An 18,130-nucleotide genomic window follows, 5' to 3' on the forward strand; every position below is an offset into this window, starting at 1 on the left:
TCATTCTTCTCCCCGTGCTTCCCCAAAATCTTCATATCCTCTAATTGTCTTTTAATTCTCTCTTGCCTAAGGTCTCCTCTTTACTCTCGCTTTCTCTTTGCTCTGTGATTCCAGCTTAGTGTGATCCTCTCTCTCTCTCTCTCTCTCTCTCTCTCTCTCTCTCTCTCTCTCTCTCTCTCTCTCTCTACTCTATCTCTTTGTTTCTTTGTGATTATAGGGCAAAGATGGAATGTAATTCGAGTTGAGTGTTATTGTATCTAGATCCTTTCTCTCTCTCTCTCTCTCTCTCTCACTTCCTCCCATGCTCCTCTCTTCCTCTTTACTCCCATCTCTTTGTTTCTTTGTGATTATAGGGTAAAGATGGAATATAATTCGAGTTCGAGTGTTATTGGGTCCAGATTTGAAGAAGAGAACCCGTCTAGAAGTTCAGATCTACATGATGGAGATGCATGAAGAGCCATTCGTAATGTCACTAAGAGGGCTAAGAGTGTCAAGGCCATGAGGGTGGCATTGGGGTGCATGCATTGCTCGGATGGTGGGTCCTTGGGCGCCTAAGACAAGATCAACTAGGAGGAGGTTCAAGTGTTGGCCAATTCCTTGCTTTTAGAGGTTTGGATGACAAATCCCTTAAAGTTAGGGGAATGGGCGATTTTTCTACAAGAGTAGCTGGCTCTGTCCTTTTAATTAGGAGTTTATTTATTTGTTAATTTATTTCCTTTATTTTAGTCATTTGATAGGGTTGTTACCATAAACTTATGATTCCTTAAACTCAGGAGCGAATTATGCTTGAGATCTAGATCTAGGATGGCACCAACCCCAGTGGCACTATTTATATTTTTAGTCTTTGCATTGTTTTTCATTATTGTTATGTTTTCTTTTAATGAATGAGAATTTTCTCTTTCAAAACCTTTGAGAGTTAAGAGTGTTAGTCCGAACTAGTCTTGATTTTCGCCAACAAACCAATTTGGATATTTGTGTTGCCTTGAGGTAATCTTAGATCTAGTCAACCAATATGCAATAAACCCTAGGTCTAATCACCCAACACGCTAAACACAAGTAAGTGAGAGTGAGACTCCCATCAATTGGTGCTTTCATTGAGAGTATCCAACCCAAGAAGAGGAAACTATGGTCAATTGACAACCAACGCATAGGGGGGCGTATTGAAAATATTGAAGCCGCTTTGAAAGTACAACAAACCGCCACCAATGAAAGGCTTGGAAGAATATAGGAGGTGCTTCACCAATTAGTGGATCAAATAAGGAATGAAGAGAGAAGGCGCCATAGGAGAAGAGTCCGTAGTGCCAAGGGTTCCATTGGATCTAGAAGAAGCCAACGCCGAGAGAGGGTGGATGACTCGATTCATCTACTCAAGATTTCTCAATCCCTAATAAGGAATCAACCGGGGAAAGTGAAGGAGAAGAAGAGAACCATGAAGAGAGGAAAGAAGCACGTAGGGGGGAAGTTCTCAAACCAAATATGGACTTTCCAAAGTTCAATGGTGATGACTTGAGCACTTGGGTTAGTAGAGCCAAGCAATACTTTGAGCACAATCACATGGAGGGTCATGCAACAGTGTCCTATGTTGCTTGAGGGGGAGGCCAACCAATGGTGGTAATGGATGAAAAAGACGTATGAGGCTCAAATGAGAGAGTTGAAGTGGGAGAAGTTTGTCAAGGAGCTTTTGAGAAGATTCGGGCCAACCGAATATATGGATTATCATAAGACTATCTCAAAGATCAAGCAAACCAAATCTTTAAGAGATTATCAAAGGGAGTTTGAGTACTTGTCCACTAAAGCACATGGGTGGTCGGAGAAGGCCCTTATTGGGACCTTTGTGGGCGGTTTGAATAGTTAGTTGGCGGCAGAAGTGAAGTTTAGGAAACTAAAGACCTTGATGCAAGTTTTGGAGATTGCACGGGTCAAGGAAGATCAACTTCAAGATCTAAAGAATAGTAGCCGGTTTGAAGTGAGGAAACCACCCCCAATGGTTTCCAAGATCAGGGCAAACAAGACTTTTGACAAGGACTTCTCATCGGGAAGTCCTAGTGGAGGCGCATCAAGTGGATCCAAGCCCTTACTCGTGGAGGTGAAGAGGCTATCTTAAGAAGAGATGAAACGAATAAGAGAGAAGGGGCTTTGCTTCAATTACAATGAGAGGTTCACTATGGGTCACAAATGCAAAGCCAAGCAAATCTTTCTAATAGAGTTGGAATCCGAGGAATAGGAAGATGTATTGGAGGAGTAGTAAGGGCAAGAAGAGCAAGAGTAAGGAGAGACCGAGGGGGAAGACCCTCATATTTCTATCCATGCTTTGGCGGGTGTTGCTGGGTCTAGAACGATGAGAACACAAGTACACATTGTCAAGATATAGGTAACGAATCTTGTGGATAATGGGTCGTCTCTAAACTTCATCAACTCTAAAGTGGCCAAGAGATTGGGGTTGCCTATGACTTATATCACTCTATTTGAGGTCAAGGTAGCTAGTGGGGAGAAGTTGATGTATAGAGAAATATATAAAAAGTTATGTTTGAAAACACAAGGCCTTGAGATTATGGTAAATTTGTATTTTTTGCCTATTGTTGGGTTGGATGTGGTGTTGGGTGTGCAATGGTTAGAGGAGTTAGGGAAGATCGTGTCGGATTATAAAAAAATGAATATGGAGTTTATGATGGCGGTAAATGGGTGACTATGAGAATGAGTGGAAGAGGAGGATGCAAGGCTGTGGAGCCTAAGGAGATGGAGAAGATCTTGAAGCAAGTGGACAATGTTTTGCCATCTCATTGGCCTCCCAACCAAAGGGCTTGAGTGAGGGGCATGAAGTGGAAGATGAAGGCTTGGAGAAGGTATTTGAAGATTTAAAGAAAGCTATGACAACTACACCCATCCTTGCTATGCCTAATTTTGATAAGGCATTTGAGCTACACAAGGATGCAAGTAATGTGGGCGTAGGGGCTACTTTGACACAATAAGGGAGGCCACTAGCATTCATTAGCAAGGCCTTTGGTGTTCAAAAGAAAAGATGGAGCGTGTATGCACGGGAAATGCTTGCCATCATAGAGGTCATGAGGGTGTGGAGGCCTTATTTGTTGGGAAGGAAGTTCTTAATAGTCACGGATCAACAACCTTTAAAGAACTTTTTGGATCAAAGAATCACCACTCCAGATAAAAAAATGTGGATATCTGAACTTCTGGATTTTGAGTTTGATTTGGTGTACAAGCCGGGTAGGGGGATTCAGGTGGCCGATGCCCTATCAATGAGGAAAGATGTTGAGGTATTGGAGGCCCTCTCGAGTCCTTCATGGGGAGTTTAGGATGAGATTAGAGAGTGAGTAAAAGCTAATCTAAGGTGTAAGGAGGTGATGAAGCAGCTAGAGGTGGATGCTAAGGGAGTAGAAAATTATGAGATGAATGATGAGTTTTTAAAATATAAGGGGAGAGTAGTGTTCCCAAGTGTGGGGGAGCTTAGAAGGAAGATCTTGAACCTCTTTCATGATACCAATGAAGGGGAACATTTGGGGGTGTACCGTATTTGGGTAATGGTGGCTAATTTGTTCTATTGGGATGGCAAGAAAGGAGAGGTGAGGGAATATGTGAGAAAGTGTGACACTTGGGGTTGATGAAGAAGTATGTGAAGAGCAAGAGTAGCAAATCCAAGGGGTTGATGCAACCCTTACCGATCCCTACTCATACTTGGGAGGATGTTACCATGGATTTTGTTGAGAGGTTGCCACTCTCAAATGGTTGTGATGAGGTGCTTGTGGTGGTGGACCGCTTGACCAAGTATGCATACTTAATTGCTATGGTACATCCATACACGGATAAGACTATTGCTAAACTTTATTTGCATCAAGTGATGAAATTTCATGGGATGCCGAGAAGTATGGTGACCGATAAAGACCATGTGTTCATGAGCAATTTTTGAATGGAGTACTTCAAGATGAATGGGACGAAGTTGGTCCGAAGTTCAACCTATCACCCCTAAACCGATGTGCAAACGGAAGTGACTAACTGGACTTTTGAGCAATACCTTAGGTGCTTTGTACACCAATACCCGAAGAAGTAGGAAGAGCATTTGGCATGGGTTGAATTTTGGTACAACACATCATACCATCGGTCTATTAAGATGACACCATTTGAGACACTTTATGGGATACCACCACCGGTGCTTGTGGCCTATGAAGTGGGGAGTTCACCAAATGATTTGGTGGATATGGAGCTTAGAGAGAGGGATGAAGTCTTGAAGGAACTCAAGAATAATTTGACACATGCTCAAGACCAAATGAAGAAACACTTTGACAAAAGGAGGAGTATGGAGTCCTTTAAACTAGATGAATGGGTATTTCTCAAGTACCTACCAAGAGAGCACAAGGCACTATCCAAACCAACATTGATCAAGTTGAGGGTTAAGTATTTTGACCCATATCAAGTGTTGAAGAAGTGCATACAGCTTGCTTACAAGCTAGATCTACTAGCCGAGGTTCACATTCATCCTATTTTTCAGGTCTCATGGCTAAGGAGGAAGGTTGGAGATCCAACTACGGTGGTGAGTAAGATGGCCATAGTGGGTTAAGAGGGAAGAATGGCAATCCAACTTGAGAAGATCATAGAGTATAGACTTGTGAGAAAGGGTGGCCAAGTGAGAACCGAAGCCTTGGTTCAATGGAAGGGGCTTCCAACCAAGGATGTTACATGAGAGAGTGTTCGGGTACTCGAGGATCAATTTTCAGATTTGGACCTTGAGAACAAGGTTGGTCTTGAAGGGGGGAGGATTGATGGAGATGCATGAACAGTCATTCGTAATGCCACTATGAGGGCTAGGCCGCATGGCTCGGATGGTGGTCCTTGGGCGCCCAAGACAAGATCAACTAGGAGGAGGTTCAAGTGTTGGTCAATGCCTTGATTTTAAGGGTTTGGATGACAAATCCCTTTTAGTTAGGGGAGTGGGTGATTTTTCTACAAGAGTAGCCGGCTATGTCATTTTAATTAGGAGTTTATTTATTTGTTAATTTATTTCCTTTTATTTTAGGCATTTGATAGATATGTTTCCATAAATTTAGGATTCCTTAAATTTAGGAGTGAATTATGCTTGAGATCTAGAACTAGGATGGCGCCAACCCTAGTGCCTATTTATATTTTTGGTCTTTGCATTGTTTTTCATTATTGTTATGTTTTCTTTCAATGAATGAGAATTTTCTCTTTCAAAACATTTGAGAGTTAAGTGTTAACCCGAGCTAGTCTTGATTTTCGCCAACAAACCAATTTGGATCTTTGTGTTGCCTTGAGATAACCCTAGATCTAGCCAACCAATACGCAACAAACCCTAGATATAATCACCTAACACGCCAAACACAATTGAGTGAGAGTGAGACTTCCATCACTACGCCACATTACGATATTTTTTCATCCAAAGAATCTTCTTCAAAATGTTTCTACAATATTTTATAGATTTTTGATAAGTGATTTGAGTATGTGATTGTGTCTTTTTTTGAGTATGTGACTGTGTATTTCTCGATTGTGAGTGTTAAAATGTGATATGAAGAGAGGAATAAATAAGAGTTCCCCTTGCTTTTGCAGCTTCTACACTGTGGATTTTGAAGGAAAAAGAAATATAAGAATAAACTCTGTTGCTCAAATTACAAGAAAAACCATGACAAATTTAACAATCTCGTGGACCTATCAAGAACATAGTTTCAAACATCTTGCTCATAAGATACCTTAGTATTTAGAGTGCAATTGATCCAGACTTTCATATCATATACAAACAATAATCAAAAGGATACATGTATATGCATTGGTTACTAGGTGTTGAAATGTGCCAGAACTGTGAAAGCTTTGGACTGGCACCAAACATAGTTGGACACATAAGAAATCAGAACTCATTGCCTTCCCTAACCAAGATATAGATGAAAGCAAATATTTGAGGTCATGATTTGCTGGCACAATTCTTAGAAAACCTAACTTATCAATCGAAGATGAGTAAACCAAAAACTTGGTTTTTGAATGCCATAAGAGGTATATTTTAGGTTTAAGCTTTTAAAGAATTTTTTCATAATACAGAAAAAACAAGTTTGGGATCATTTTTCTATTTTTGTTAATTTTTTTTGGGTGCAAATAAAAGGCTCACTTTTTCTGCCTTTCTTAATTCCCAATGATTGTTGATGCAGATCTGGGTATTGCAATATGTGAGAATCATGTGGAGTTTTGAGTAATGCTTTACTCTACTTTAGTATTTAAATACCAACCCAAGATGAATAAAAGTATTAACAAAACTAAACTTGTGTTTGGTTTTTCAGAATCAAGCATGACATCAACCCAATCATCATCGTTTGTAGTTGATGATTTTGTGATGTAATCACCAACTTGTTGGTATGGTTCAAAAGCACCACTAAAGATGTGACACACTAAGAAAAATCCTAGAAGGAAAATTTTCACATGCCTAAAGTATAACACAGTAAAACAACTTATCATGCTAATTAACATATTGATTTTGGTTTTGCATGGTGTAATTTATTATATTAATTAAATGTTCGTATTGTATGCAGTGAGAAGTAAGATGTGAATTTTTCGTTTGGACAGATATATTTTATTTTCTGGAGAAGAACATTCGTGCAAGAGAGAATGTAGTTTAGAAGATGTGGGATGACATATTGCGGCGTGAGTATGAAGTTCGAAAAAGGAAATATAAAGTGAGAGAGAGAGAGAGAGAGAGAGAGAGAGAGAGAGAGAGAGAGAGAACTCTTTAGAAGGAAAATTGAATATTATTTTGTTTGTACTAGATTGAATCAATTGTAATAGTTTTGGCTTGATTCGGATAATTGTAACATATAGATAAATGGGTATGGTGTAGATGGTTTTTGTATGGACCAAATGTAATTATACTCTTCTTATGTTTTTTTCTTTGTAATTGGACAATAATTAACTTGTGATGTTTTGGTTATGGTGTACAAGGGCAGGTATCCATATGTATATATCCATATGATATTTTGCAATTAACTTATTTGAATTGTTGTTTGCAATGGTGGAACCAGGAAGTTTTTGGAGGGGGGCTAAATTTTCTAGTGTGCGACATATTAAAATTTAAAAATCATAAATATATAAAATTAGATCTTGATAATTTACAATATACACGTAGAAATAAAATTCTAAAAATAAAACATCTTAATATATGTTTTAGATTTTTGATGATAATGTTTTATGAAATAATATTCATCTATTATTATTTTCATAATGAAATATTTATAATTTATATACTTCGTATAAACTATCAAGTGATCTTTTAGAATGTCATCTTTCATTTTAGTATATTATATGTAGGTTAGTTTATTAAGTTTCATGTAAACTCTAGATATTTTCATATCACATTAAGCATATAATACTATAATATAGACCTTAAATAAGATTTTTCTTGCTCAATAAAGTCTAGAGGATAAAACTTCTCAACTATTTTTCATATAGATTACTAACTTTATTTTTCTACATTTTTACTTTGGATTCCAAATTAAGAAATCTAATATTCTATAACAAAAAACTTTGGAATCCTTATTAATAAGTTTATTATTTCTCATAAACTTAGTTTTGATTTAATTTTGGTGATACCACACTCTTGAAAAAAATAATATATAGGAATTAACAAAATTTTGAGATTACAAGAAAAAAATTGAAGATACATTTTTAAGTATATTAAAATTTTATAAGATTTTATAGAGTATATAGAGATTATAAATTTTTTTGGGGGGCCATTTTCTATATTTATAAAACTATGATTCAAAACTAAGGTATATTTTGATTTTTTAAAAACTTTTGGCCCCCCTTAGATGCATGTAGTTCTGCCATTGGTTGTTGGACTTGTGAATGAGAGGTTACAACAAGTTGGCAATTAAGACCTGTATAAACCTGTAAAATGATAGATAAACATTGACTTACATGTGGCTATTTTCCCGATCATTATTAAAGCTGAAACCAGTCACTAATAATTATAACTTTCAGTCCATAGGCTCCAATAAACTTATCTAATTTAACTCCCATTTTTCTATAAATGAAAATCCATTCTTACTAATCAAATGGGGCATGAAACTAATAATACAATACATATTGATAGATAAAAAAGAGTTTCATTGTTAATAATACAATACATATTTACGGCTTTACGAACTCGATCCCTTAGGCTGCGTTTGGATGGTCAGCTGAATTGAGTTGAGTTGAGTTATTTTTGAATAGTGTTGAGTTGAGATGGTTGAATGAGTTTGGATGACCCACTGCATCATCCGAAATTGTATTATCTGACAGGGTTGACCGACGTGAACTCTCACTGCATCATCCGAAATAGCAATGAGTTTGGATGACCCACTGCATCATCCGAAATTGTTAAATGCCATCTCTTTTTTTCATGTATAAAGCAGCCACTTGCAATACTACCACGATCACACTTTTTTTTATCATGCAAACATATTCACAATTCCCTTTTCTTTAATATTTTTTTATCCATTTCATTTCATATTTTTTTTCATATTACTATTTTATTATTTTCCATACTTTTACTTCATAAAATATATTATTTCTTATTTATATTTTGAGTTAAATGAGTAACACCAAGTACCATTATCTTTCTTAATTTTTATTTGCAAATGTAAAATATAATTAGTTTTTTAAAAATTATTTAAAAATAACAAAATTAATAAATAATATCATTTTATTATTTAAATGAGTAAATGCATGTAAAAACTGATTTTACACTACATTTTGCTTGTAGATTTTTTCAACAGAAATTATGAAAAAAAAAAAAAAGCAACATCATGCTAGCAATTAGGTGTTTCCTTGTTGCCTAGTAGTATGCATCCACATAGCCTGTGCAATAGCATCTCTACTTGCAGCCATTACCTGTGCCGATGCAGTTGACATGTCAGGAACATAAAATTGTTCATTGCTGTTCTGATCCATACTCATTTCTGGATAATCATCGGGATTGTTAAATGCCAGAAATGTTTGATCATTAGGCGTAACGGTCCGGATGAAGTTATGTATCACACAATATGTGATAATAATATAATGTTGCCGAGTTGGACGGTATTCAAGCATGTTTTTTAAAAGTCGGAAATGCCTCTTCAAAACACCAAAAGTTCGTTCAATGACATTCCGAATGGATGAATGCCGATAATTAAATAGATCTTTATATTCTTGGAATGTACGATTTCCATGATGTTCAGATCTATGGTATCTCACCCTTGGATACGGCGACATATATCCCTCCATGCAAGGGAATGCAGAATCTACCAAATAATAATAACCTAAGATTTTAGTAGAACAGTAATCTTTTTATAAATATGGTATAGAAAATTACTGAGCACTTGTTAGGTATAAATTAAATAATGTGTAGAAATTACCATCTTGAGGCCATGGAAAATTATTCTCCAGACTCCTTAACGCATCAATTAAAACGCGAGCATCATGGGCTGTTTGCTCCCACTTGGCGTATACAAATGTGAAATTCATATTGAAATCACAGACACACAAGACATTCTGGGCAAGTTGCTGATACCGATTTAAATATGCGTTAGTTACGGAACTCGGCACAGCTACGTCAATCATGACCCCCTCCATTGCACCATGACATTTCTGCAGATTTTGTTTTAAACTTGCATAAATTCCAAAATTATGTATTGGAAACACTACGTCATTTGTAGAGTGCATTTTAATCTATGAAAATAGATAATGTAAGAAAAATTTATCTCGAACCATGGATAATATTTGAGATTTCCTTCAATATAAGGCATCACCCCCGTCGTCTGACTTGGTTTAATCACATGGCGCACAAGGCGACATAATGCAGGCATTACTGCATACACATGTTGGTTCACAGTTTCAACTGAATGTTGAAATAGATTAGCTAAATTTCGTTGAACCACACCGTTTCCGACGGTGTAGTAAAACATTCATAAGGCTTCCTCAACTGTGACCTGTCGAGTCGAATCACACAAGGCCACATCTCTACGTTACCGATTGCATAAGGCCCAGAATGCATATACCTCCATTCGAAACATCTCGTAACAGTTATCAGGATGTCCATTTAAGACTGCGATGATATACTCCCTTCCGCGCAAGCCAATATTATGTTGTGGCCTAGACATACGACGTTGGGCACGGGATTGCTGCTCCTCCATCATCATGTTTAGAAGGGTCACCTCTTCTTGCGTACCATCGTTACATCTTCTCCATGAGTTCCATTCTACCCATCTATCTTCGTCAAATCTATTTGACACATTACGACTAGAGCCCTCCTCGCTTGCCTCGTTCTCCTTAGTGTTTATCTCATTATTCTACCTACTATCATTGTCCATGCTAGGCTTTTAAAAATATGTGGTACATAAATATTTAGAAATTTTTAGTATTTGTAATATCAGGAATAAAAGGAACAATAATGTGTATAAACTTAGCAAGTACTTTTAAAAAATTATCACGCCAATGTTTGAACTTAAATTAGCCCACACGAAATATGATTGTTAGAAATCAACATATAACTAATAAAGTTCTAGATAAAATATAAGTAAAAGAAAGTGTCAGATAATTCTGTAAATCCAAAGCAAGTCCAATATGCGTGGTTATCATAGTGACCACACCCAGTGCAATTTCAGCTCTGGAGTCATGGCCTGGAAGATATTGATCATATTAAGATCCAAAAAAGCTTTTGCTGCGGCAAGCTGGACGTCCAAAGGTAGGAGAGGGGTGTTATTATACAAAAACTACTTACACTATGCAACACTGTTATAACCTGCATCAGACTCAGTATTTGAACTCTCGCCTTTACTGTGCTTTGAACTGCATAGGTCAAATATCTTTGCATCCAACTCTACCTGCGCTTTAGAACTAGTGGCAATTGTTTTCAAAGCATCAGCCAGATCTAGTGAGATTGATGGCCTGGCTGTGTACCTACGTCGTCGTCGAGGAGTCATTCGCTGCGGCGCCCCTCCTTGCATTTTGGGAGTGATATCGATGGTATCCAGATCAATAGTCGAGTCTAATCCAGTGTATGTGCCAAACACAGGACCTCGAGCCCTCAATTCATCCTCCAGATGCTGCTCCTCTTCTTTGGAGGGGGGGGTTCTTGTGTTGAGACAAAATGCAACATCCCTGTTACGACTGCCTGAGCAAAAATCGTGCAGAGGATGTTATAGTTGCTACAATCGCTGTTCTTGAACTTTTTCCACTCAGATTGGACCTAAGAAATGGTAAAAATAATTGAACAAGTTGATTATAAAAGTTAAATGCATTTAATGGGCCATAAATTGATTACATAAAGTAATAAATTAAAAATACATCAATTAGACCAAAAGAATAGGAAGGTTACCCGGATGGCATTTCCCAATATTCGTCCAAACCAATTATAGTTTTTGTGATGGGGTTCCAACCCATGCACGTTTGACCTATTAAATTTGTAAACTGGCGTTGTATCTTTTTAAGATGGGCGATTTTTTCCTTCACTTGTGATGAATCAACCCGCTTAATACGCAGGTTATTGAGGTGCTTCGCTAGTAGGACACAGTCACGGTTTGTTATTTTGGACCCTACCAATTTACCTTCCAATGTTTCTTGGTACAACATGTCAATCAGCTTGTCCTCAAACCCACCAGTCCACAGGTCATGATCACATTGAACCTCTACATTAGCCATGGTATGTTGCTAATGGGCAATAATGACAGCACAAAGAATATACAATGCAAATAATAAACAATGCACTTAAAGCCATATTATTACGTCAAGCTATGCATCATAGACATGGTACAAGCAATGTGTAGAAATATAGGAATTCACTAATTAAATACATGTCATATGTTATTTTTGTTTATGAGTCAAATGCATGTAATATATCATAGAAGGATTCCAAGCCCACTAAAAATGTAAGATAAATTTATAATACATTGATACTGAAATATTTAATACCTTGTAAGAGGAGCTGTTGGATGAGCGTAAAAAGTATGGCTGCAAATTTTAATACAAGCCAATATTAGGAAAGTAATTCAATAGGGCTACAACTTTTAATACATATATGGGGATCCCAAGATCACAAACATAAATATCGCCTAAAACGTATATGTTCTACACCAACTTCAGAAACTTAAGTAGTTGAGTAACAATAGAATCCACGATTCTAATTACACATACTCAATTTACCCCACTGTCAGGTGGATGTTAATGAAGAATCTTGCATTTTTCAATAAATAACGACAATGAATTGTGTATTGTGTGTCGGTGACTTCAAGCATTTACTGTAAAGGAATAAAATAGATTCTCTATAGAAAAATATTAATCTACATCAATTCTCCATATTATGAAAAAGTCACTTTATAGGCGTACAAAAGTTACTCTGATACAGAGAGAACTACAGATGAATTTAAAGGAAAAAAAGGGGAAAAAAAAAACTACCTCAAATGACAAAGAAAGTATGTCCAATCTAAGATGTAGGAAAAAGAATCAATATCCAAGTTTATAACAAATCAGATTTGAAAAATAACTCGAATTATTTGTTAAGAACTAAAACAATCTCAAAGCAATCACAAAATCCTCAAAAAACCAAGCACACTTCTCACACAAAGCTTGGAATTCCATCATAACATGTAATATGCATTCTTGATTTGTCATCACGAGAATTGCAATAAAGGAATTAGATTTTCAAACCTCAACCATTAAGGAAAAAAAAAAAAAACAAAGAAGGGTGACAAAAATGCAAATTCCACTTTTAGACGCCAAAGTAAAACCAAAGAGAAAATCCCACCTTACATAAATTCAAACAAAAATTTATATAACCATATTATGAAAAGATCAATAAAAACAGGACCTAGGACTCTAAATCAATCCAAAGCAGAGAAAAACAAGAACCCATGTCCACAAAGACCCAAAATGACACAGAAAAATTAGTGGCCTCCCAAAAATACTAAAAAAAAAAAAAAAAACTTCAATGAAGAACCCGAAAACCCATACAGAATCCAACACTAGCATGAGATAATAATCACAAATAAACAAGTATATATAGTAATTATGCACACCTGAGACATCAATCACAAACTTTTTAATAATAGATTATATATTGAGGTGTGGCATCCATTGAATAGAAGATCCAGATTTAGTGCTAGAATAAGACAAGAACATATGGAAATTACATAATGTGCATCCTCAAACCCAATATAAGCATCACCACCACTACAAATTAAATAACTATATGCATATATGAAAAGCCGATCATCAAAAAATTCTCTTTATGCTAATTTTACAACCTACTTTACACAAAATTCGCCCATTGAGTGCTCTCTAGTCAAATGCACCAACGCCAAAGCACAACCAATTCTAATTAAGAAAAATGCACTCCACACGTTTGACAAAATTGTTATGAAATATTGAATTGATTACATACTCAAGTTTGAATGGAGATCGATGCTTACCCAATAAGAGCGCGTCCTCAGAGCCGTGATTGATAATCTCTTGATAGTAAGAGTTCGGTGACTATGCTTGACTGTGGAGGAGCTCTGCTTCCGTAGTAAGATTGTGGTGGAGCATCTACATTTCGACATGATGGACTTATATAGGAAACACAACAGCAAACAAGAACCAAATGCTTTTCAAGTCTACCCCTACAGAGATGATGTTAAAAGAAATGAGAGATTGGAAATAAAGGATGGTAGATAGAAATAAAGTAGAATGCATATGGCAAGGGATCAGTTTGACCGAAGAAAATAAAAACTCATGTGGACTTACTGATCATTTACCATGCCGATTGCAGAATCTAGAGGGCTGCAGCAATTCAAATGAAGATGGTAGATTAGCTGTCTTTAGGAACTGTTGGAGCACGAGGGTTGCAAATTTTAATTGGGGTTGACAGTGGGTTGTTTTCCGTTGACACAGTAGGTTGCCGTTAGCCCTTTTCTCTTGTTGAAGCTGCCGACTGAGATGATCTGATCGAAGACCAAGCAAGTTGAAATCTGTATCCAAAATCTTTTATTTTGATTTCGAAGATGCTTACCTGATCCTTTGTCGCATGAAGCTGTTGGAAATATTGTAGAATTTTTTAGGAAAGTGTTGTGTTGGTTACAAACGGATTGGGGAAGAAGAAGACAAGAAAGAGAGAGGGAGAGCCGGAAGAGATGGAGTTAACGGGAAAAAAAAATTACAAAAAGTAAATAAAGTTGTGAGGAATCTCTGCATCCATGTCAATAGAGTTATATCTACTAAAAGTAAACTTGGATGAGTTTTACACGGAATGAGCTCAGTTTTGTGTTTGGATACTTGAATGGGTTAAAAAGTAAACTGTACTCAGAGTAGTTGGGCTTGGTTATGGAACCAAACGGGGCTTACATACTAGATCACAACATCTTCCCAACTTACACCATAGCCTCTCCACAAGATACAAAAATTACACCACCACTTATATTATATGCTCTGCACATGGTACAAAAGTTAAATTAACACAAAACAAGTAGTCTACAATCTACACAAGCAACCCCAAGTGCATTTCCACAACTGGATGCAAAGCAGCCCCTTCACAACTGCCTTGCTCACTAACTAGACAAGTTGTAGCAACAACCCCTTCACAACACAACTCTACCCATATGAGAATCAGATTTTGGTCACCTACTGCACCAAATGTCTTCATCATCTCCTAGACTTGACATAAAATAAGTAGATAAAAAGTTAATAATTATGCCAAACAAGTAAGTAATTATTAAGCAGTACATTAATAACACCATAGGACATATTGAGTATGTGGGGGCAAAATCTCCATGGATCTACACAACATCAATATGGTCACATATATGAGATAATACAAATAAAATTTAAATAATGCATTCATTCTTCATTTGATGGACAACAAAAAAATTCAAGGAAACAATTAATCAAAGAACCAAAACACCATACCTCCTCATTTCCCAATGGTCTCGATTGTGTGACATTATTATTTTGAGTTCCAACACCAAAACCCTCATCAGTAGCACCAAGTTGAGATCCCGAGAGGTCACCCAATTGTGATTCATTATCAACGATTTTTCTTCAAATCTAAATTCCAAGACAAAATACATATATATTAGAAAGGAATACTAACAAGTATTTGACCCCACATTTTCTCAATTTCTGCGCAACTTTACGAATCATATAATGCAGCCTAAACGGAAGTGTTCAGCCCTACGTTGAATTGGGAGTGAGATCTTAACTTTTCTTAAAATTTGCGAATTATATGCCATAAACAATATCTATGATGAGTTTTTTAGAAATACAGTGGTAATAGTACTCTTCATTGCCCGATCTTGATCGGTTATAATGGCTTTGGACGCTTAACTATTCATGCACTTCAACCACACTTTAAACAACCAAACAAAAGTATGTGCGTCCTCACTTGACAACAACCTCACCCCTAATAGTATGGACTGCTCTTGATGGTTTACACTAACAAAGGTAGCGAAATGCATGCTGTTCCAATTATTGGGTACGTCGTATCGAAGGTAACAAAATCTTTGAAATATTCGTATGCCACTTGATTTCGAGTATTAGCCCAAAACACATTTTGTAATCTTCCCTCATCATTCATGTCTATGACAGAAACAAAGTTATCATTCATCTCCCTCATTCTTTGAAAGTACTCACTAAGTACTTCGACAACTCCTTTATCCAACCTTAAATGTCTAACATTGTCAATGAAATTTCGACAATCTTTCTCTTGAAAATCAAGATTCTCAAACACCCTTGCATCAACAACAATTGCGTAATAATTTTTGTTCATTCAAATACCTGCTCTATCATTCAAATCGAGCATCATTTGACTATATTTATCTACACACTTGTGAGATCTCAAAATTCTAGACTTCTTGGGGCTCATAGTACTATGATTGTGTACATTTTCAATAGTGATCAAAACCTAAAGCCTATTCTTGTTCAAGGTCGCATTTACCTTCGTCTTACAATCCATTTTAAGCTGATGTTTTACCTCCATGCAGCTGAGGAGAGGATGAAGATTGGAAAGGGAGTTCAGTATGTCCAGGTAGTAGAGTGTTTGAGTAAGTCCAAGAAGAAAAATATCCAAGAAAGCCAAACCTAGTCCTAGTGCACCTAGACTAGTCCAAAAGCCCAAAGCCCAAACCCAAACCCTAAGACAAGCGTTCTTCCGACAACATTGCTTCTTTCATGACAAATCTGACCACTTTAAAAGAGAGGGACTACATGCTCTTCAAAGCCTCTCTCTAAATGAAGAAATATGAGGGTAATTGATAATCCCTAGATTCTACCATAAGTGGGTTGTGACAAATAGAATAGGGCAAAAAGAGTTTCGTTTCCATAAGGAGAAGATTCAAGTACCAATTTATAAAATTTATTATATTATTTAGACAATCCCAAATTGTTGTGACTAACTGCAAATTTCTTACTTAAAAAATCAATTATGAAAGGTTCCTAGGGCTTGTATTTCATCAATTGAATTCTTTTAATGAGTTTAAACATGGTTGCTTGCATTAATGTTTTGCTAATTATAATGACTGAATTCCATTTTTTATGTGATATCCTTTTTCAAGACATAACACCTATACCTATATTAATTTTATGTTTACTGTTGTGATCACACAAATTAATATAAATTTATTATGCTCTGTGGAATTCTTGAATGTAGGTCACAAATGTGTGTATTTATTTCTAAATTACACTCCCAAGATTTGATGAATTCACGAACTAATACCGAACTATACCTTTCATCACTTCATTTGATATTTTAACCATACAATTCATGGCCAGTAAATTGTAAGAATGAAAACCGAAATCATCTAATTGTAATTAACAAAATATATTCAATACAACTATACCATACTCAAGTCATATAAAAAATTCAAAGACTATATCCTAGCCCTAGAATAATAAAATTAGTTCATGAAAAATCTGAAATCAACCATGTTCTTATTGAAATGCATTAAAATAAAATTAAAGAGAAAAAGAATAAAACTCTTTTGCTTGGAATAGGTTGATGAAGCATTCAGACTTGTTGAAGATCTCTTTTTTTTTTATTTTAATTTTTTTTATTTAAAAACAAAAACTTGGCAGCTGGCTTCCTTCTCTCTTTTTGTTTTTTGGTGTCCAGTTTTAATTCCAAAGGCGTATTCAAAATTTTGAAGAAGCAAGCTATACCACAAATTTTAAGTTGCTCAACAAATCCAAACCATCCAAGCAATCTATTCACAACCTTTATTTATTTTCCATCAAGCTGTTATTTTCCCTTTTAGCTAGATACATCACATGTATATATGCATCCTCATCCCATTCCGTTGATAACAACTCCCTACTTGAAAATCTAAATATTTTTGCGTGTTCTCTAAAGCTGCAAAGCTTGGTAACGGCTGGGACCCACAGTTTAAAAAATTTTGATTTTCCAGTTTAGATGTATTTCAGAAGCTAAGACCTCAATTCCTCTTTTCAAAATTCAAAATAAATTTCCCTCATATCTACGCTGAAAATTTGAAATTCCTACTTGAATGACTTCAAACTAGATTTAGAGCATAAAAAATATACAGTTTGGAGTTGGGACCTTCATAAAAGTTTTAGATCTCATTCTCAGCTTTCCAATGCACCTAGGTTTGCTTTATTCTGACTTCTAGAACTCTAGATATAGGCTGAAAATTGAAACAGGGTCTGGGCTACATTAAACTTTCATACAGATTCAAACTTCTCTATTTCTACTAAATTTTAAACTTCAAAATGGTAGAACTAGATTTTCAGCTCTTCACAAAAATTTTAGGCCTACGTCTTATCTTACCAAAAAGTCAAAATATACCTTAAATCAAGGTATGTAGCTCTAGTTATAATCCAAAAAAATAACCGTGTTTGGGTTTGACTAGACCAAACCAACTAGAATTTTCTCTCTAGGCCTAGCCTGATTTTTGTCTCTTCACATCATTCCAATTTCAACCTAATTCAATAATGAAATACCTACAAAATATAAAAAATTATAAAGAATTAAATAAATGTAAAAAACACCTAAAATTCTAGACAAATGAGCTAATAAACATACAAAACACTGAATCAAAACAATTAAGACTAAGAAAATGTGTGAAATAAATTCCTACATTAGTAATGTCCCATCTCTCTTCATCATTGAATATAACCTAATTCT

The 18,130-nt window shown here is 35.9% G+C and overlaps 1 protein-coding gene across 1 annotated transcript; it reads right to left on the minus strand.

Moving 5' to 3' along the window:
* Nucleotides 1-10,490: 10,490 nt before the first annotated feature.
* On the minus strand, nucleotides 10,491-14,135 carry LOC122301979. Its single transcript, XM_043113318.1, has 3 exons — nucleotides 13,431-14,135; nucleotides 11,935-11,973; nucleotides 10,491-11,212 (listed from the first exon to the last, which is right to left on the minus strand). The coding sequence occupies exons 1-3, from the start codon at nucleotides 13,557-13,559 to the stop codon at nucleotides 11,051-11,053; spliced, it is 330 nt and encodes a 109-aa protein (XP_042969252.1). The 5' UTR covers nucleotides 13,560-14,135; the 3' UTR covers nucleotides 10,491-11,050.
* Between the last annotated feature and the right edge of the window lie 3,995 nt (nucleotides 14,136-18,130).

The sequence above is a fragment of the Carya illinoinensis genome, chromosome 2 (genome assembly GCF_018687715.1).
Source record: "Carya illinoinensis cultivar Pawnee chromosome 2, C.illinoinensisPawnee_v1, whole genome shotgun sequence".
Taxonomy (NCBI): Eukaryota; Viridiplantae; Streptophyta; class Magnoliopsida; order Fagales; family Juglandaceae; genus Carya; species Carya illinoinensis.

Bases quoted from the DNA above. Each gene is read 5' to 3' on its own strand.
- LOC122301979 (XM_043113318.1), bottom strand. From the start codon at position 13,559: ATGTCGAAATGTAGATGCTCCACCACAATCTTACTACGGAAGCAGAGC. The intron at 11,974-13,430 runs GTAAGCATCGAT...TAAAATTTGCAG, and splicing joins TGAGGACGCGCTCTTATTGG to CCATACTTTTTACGCTCATC. The intron at 11,213-11,934 runs GTATTAAATATT...ACCATTTCTTAG, and splicing joins CCAACAGCTCCTCTTACAAG to GTCCAATCTGAGTGGAAAAA.